This window comes from Theropithecus gelada, chromosome 14, assembly GCF_003255815.1.
Source record: "Theropithecus gelada isolate Dixy chromosome 14, Tgel_1.0, whole genome shotgun sequence".
Lineage (NCBI taxonomy): Eukaryota > Metazoa > Chordata > Mammalia > Primates > Cercopithecidae > Theropithecus > Theropithecus gelada.
In genome coordinates this window covers 110631044-110634546 of record NC_037682.1, presented here as the reverse complement: position 1 = coordinate 110634546, position 3503 = coordinate 110631044, and the positions used below count along the sequence as shown (strand labels likewise).

At 50.6% G+C, this 3503-nt stretch overlaps 1 protein-coding gene across 2 annotated transcripts in view; it reads left to right on the top strand.

Annotated features, from left to right (window-relative positions):
- Nucleotides 1-509: 509 nt before the first annotated feature.
- DPAGT1 (dolichyl-phosphate N-acetylglucosaminephosphotransferase 1) overlaps nt 510-3503 on the top strand; it is a 6045-nt gene continuing 3051 nt past the window's right edge. The window contains exons 1-4 of one of the 2 annotated variants that reach the window (XM_025356477.1): nt 510-1440; nt 1797-1917; nt 2092-2305; nt 2514-2660. In XM_025356477.1, the coding sequence (XP_025212262.1) occupies nt 1280-1440; nt 1797-1917; nt 2092-2305; nt 2514-2660 (643 nt within the window). In that variant the 5' untranslated portion in view covers nt 510-1279. The remainder of the gene's footprint in view (nt 1441-1796; nt 1918-2091; nt 2306-2513; nt 2661-3503) is intronic. The other variant, XM_025356478.1, reaches the window with a different exon arrangement.

The window sequence follows — 3503 nt, the reverse complement described above, 5'->3', positions numbered from 1 at the left end:
AGCCTGGGCAACAAGAGCGAAACTCCATCTCAAACAAAACAAAACAAAACAAAACAAAACAGCTGGCGAATTGTTGTTTGCAGGGGAACAGGCCAAGCAAAATGCACAGCGACCTGCAGGAGGCCAAGCAAAATGCACAGTGACCTACAGGAAGAAACCTGACTGGGAGTTCCTCAGACTCACAGGAAGTCAGTTGTGGGTCTGATTCCTCTGCCTCCTTAGCTGTTTCCAGAGCCTCAGCCTGGAAATCTCCGTCTCCTCCTTGTGGGCGCTAAGTACAATGGATCCAGGGCCAAGGTGAAGTCCCGAGTTAAATCCAAGACCTGAGGGTACTCCCAATCCCTGAGTGAAGTGCTGCGCTGGGTTGCCGGGCAACTAACTGCTACAGCTGGGGCAGAAGGTGGGTGGGATGCTGAGAAAAAAATACCAGGATCGAGGACAAGAAAAACAGAGTGGGAGGGGCTTTTCAAGGATCTACGCTTCCGAATTTACACCATCCTTCCAAACCGTAGCTGCGTTTCCGGGAACTGAGTTGTGTTTACCTTGGCTTCTGACTATGTTGGCAACAGGTTTCCTGCAAAGAACAGGCGCGGCTCCACACCATCGTCCCTCCTCCCCACCCCCTGCCTTTCAATAGCCATTTTCCTGAAGCCGGAGGCATCCCAGATTAAGGGCAACGTACGGGCCCTTTAAAATTGACCTACGGAGGCGGACTGAGCTAAAACTGATGTGCAACCGGAATGTGAGCTGTATCAGACACGTGGTACAAGGAGGCATTCATCTTGGAACCGGGCAACTGGCATTTCCGCTCTGGGTAGTACATCTTTAAAATAATGTTAGGGAAGTATCCGTTCTTGGCTGCTTTTCTTTAATTGCGTTTCCAATACTCTCTCGGTGATTCTACTCTCGAACATAGGATAAAATTTAGAATCACACTTCTTTTTCACCTCCACCCCCCCCCCCCCAAACACACACACCTCTAGTGCCCATATTAAAAATGGCGGCTGCCGCCCTCCGCAGTAATAGTTGTTCAGCGAACAAAATCCGGGCGGAAACAGTAGGTAGGCTGGTTCAGTAGGGCAGAACCTAGGTTGCCTTAGAGAGGTTCTTCGAGGTCCCGAGGGCGGCTCAAGTCAGAGTTGTTGGATTCTGCTCAGATTGGTGTGGGAAGAGCCTGCCTGTGGGGAGCGGCCACTCCATACTGCTGAGGCCTCAGGACTGCTGCTCAGCTTGCCAGTTACCTGAAGAGGCGGCGGAGCCGGGCCCCTGACCGGTCACCATGTGGGCCTTCTCGGAATTGCCCATGCCGCTGCTGGTCAATTTGATCGTCTCGCTGCTGGGATTTGTGGCCACAGTCACCCTCATCCCAGCCTTCCGGGGCCACTTCATTGCTGCGCGCCTCTGTGGTCAGGACCTCAACAAAACCAGCCGACAACAGATGTGAGCAGCGGCACACGGTTCCGGGCAGGGGGCAAGGGCTAAGGAAGGAGTGGCTAGGGCAGGGGCGGGGACCGGGGTGCTTGACCACACGTGAAAACTCAGAACTAACCCAGGCAGCCTGGAACTCGGAGAGGTGATGAGCAGAACTTATTCGCATTGGGGAAAGGATGGGTAGGGAACCTTGGGTATATCAGGGACTCTAGCAGTGGTGCTTTCCTCCCTCCGCCTCCCTCACCACTTCCCAAAATAAAAAACCAGGAATGAGAAGACCGCTTTGGGTTATTGTAACACCTGCACTAGTGAGTGACCACGCCCCCTTTCCTCTTTCCCCTCGCCCCCTTGCTGCTGGGCCACAGCCCAGAATCCCAGGGAGTGATCAGCGGTGCTGTTTTCCTTATCATCCTCTTCTGCTTCATCCCTTTCCCCTTCCTGAACTGCTTTGTGAAGGAGCAGTGTAAGGCATTCCCCCACCATGAAGTAAGTGGGTTCGTGGGGGTGGTTGCCTGTGGCTGGGACCTGGGAGGTACCTGAGAGAATTGGTGTTATTTGGGCTTGTGGGGAGGGGCTAAGAAATGATAAGAAAAGACAAGAATTCTTAAAAGGTGAAATGGGAGCAGGCTTGAGTCATGGACCTGCCCTAGCCTCCCCCAGTTTGTGGCCCTGATAGGTGCCCTCCTTGCCATCTGCTGCATGATCTTCCTGGGCTTTGCGGATGATGTACTGAATCTGCGCTGGCGCCATAAGCTGCTGCTACCCACAGCTGCCTCACTACCTCTCCTCATGGTCTATTTCACCAACTTTGGCAACACGACCATTGTGGTGCCGAAGCCCTTCCGCCCGATTCTTGGCCTGCATCTGGACTTGGGTAGGTAGTCCTGCCACTGCTACTCCTATGGCACCTACTTCAGGGCACCCTTCCTGGTGCTTCACATTCTCCTTCAAGTGTTCCTTTTCTGTCTCTGTGTCTTCCCAGATCCTTTCTGGTAGCCCTTCATCCTATCCTCTGTCCTCACCACTTTTCTAAATCCTCCTCCTCTAGGTGGCACTACTTTTCCTACCATCTCTCCCTTCAGGAATCCTGTACTATGTCTACATGGGGCTGCTGGCAGTGTTCTGTACCAATGCCATCAATATCCTAGCAGGAATTAATGGCCTAGAGGCTGGCCAGTCACTAGTCATTTCTGCTTCCATCATTGTCTTCAACCTGGTAGAGTTGGAAGGTAGGTGGGATTGGGGGTGGGGAGAGAGAAGTCTGAATGTTAAAGGTGTGGCCTGATATATGACTTTGGGAAATTCAGGGAAAAAAAGCAATATGCGTAGTAATTATAGAAGATAAGGGAGGCTACTTACTTTGCAAATAATGCAGATTTATTGAAAGTGAGAAAGAAAAATAGCAGCCCTGTCATTTATAGCTGGATTGGCACTAACAGCTAGGCCATGATCTTCTCCCATTGAATATAAACAATTTCACAGAACCTCAACGTTACACAGGGTCATTCTGTGACCATGATGGAGGAAGACCAAAACTAGACCCCTCCCTCTATAATCCTGTTTGAGCACAGATAAAACCACAAAAACACTGAGCAACCCACAAAATGGCCAAGATCTTCTCTCTTGGTTAACATGAGCCATGAGCGACTGCTGCTGCTTTCCAATAACAACTCAGTTCCTACCACCTTTTTTTTTGTTTTTTGAGACAGAGTCTCCCTCTGTCACCCAGGCTGGAGAGCAGTGGCACTATCTTAGCTCACTGCATCCTCTGACTCAAACGATCCTCCTGCCCCAGCCTCCCAGGTAGCTGGGGCTACAGGCATGCGCCACCACACCTGGCAAATTTTTGTAATTTTTGTAGAGACAGGGTTTCACCACGTTGCCTAGGCTGGTCTTGAACTCCTGGGCCGAAGTGATTTGTCAGCCTTGGCCTCCCAAAGTGCTGGGATTACACTCTTGAGCCACTGTGGCCAGCCAGTTCCTACCACTTCTTAGATAAACATTAAAATGCTTGATCATAGAATTATTGTTGTTTTCTTTTCTTTTTTTTTTTTTTTTTTTTTTTTTTTTTT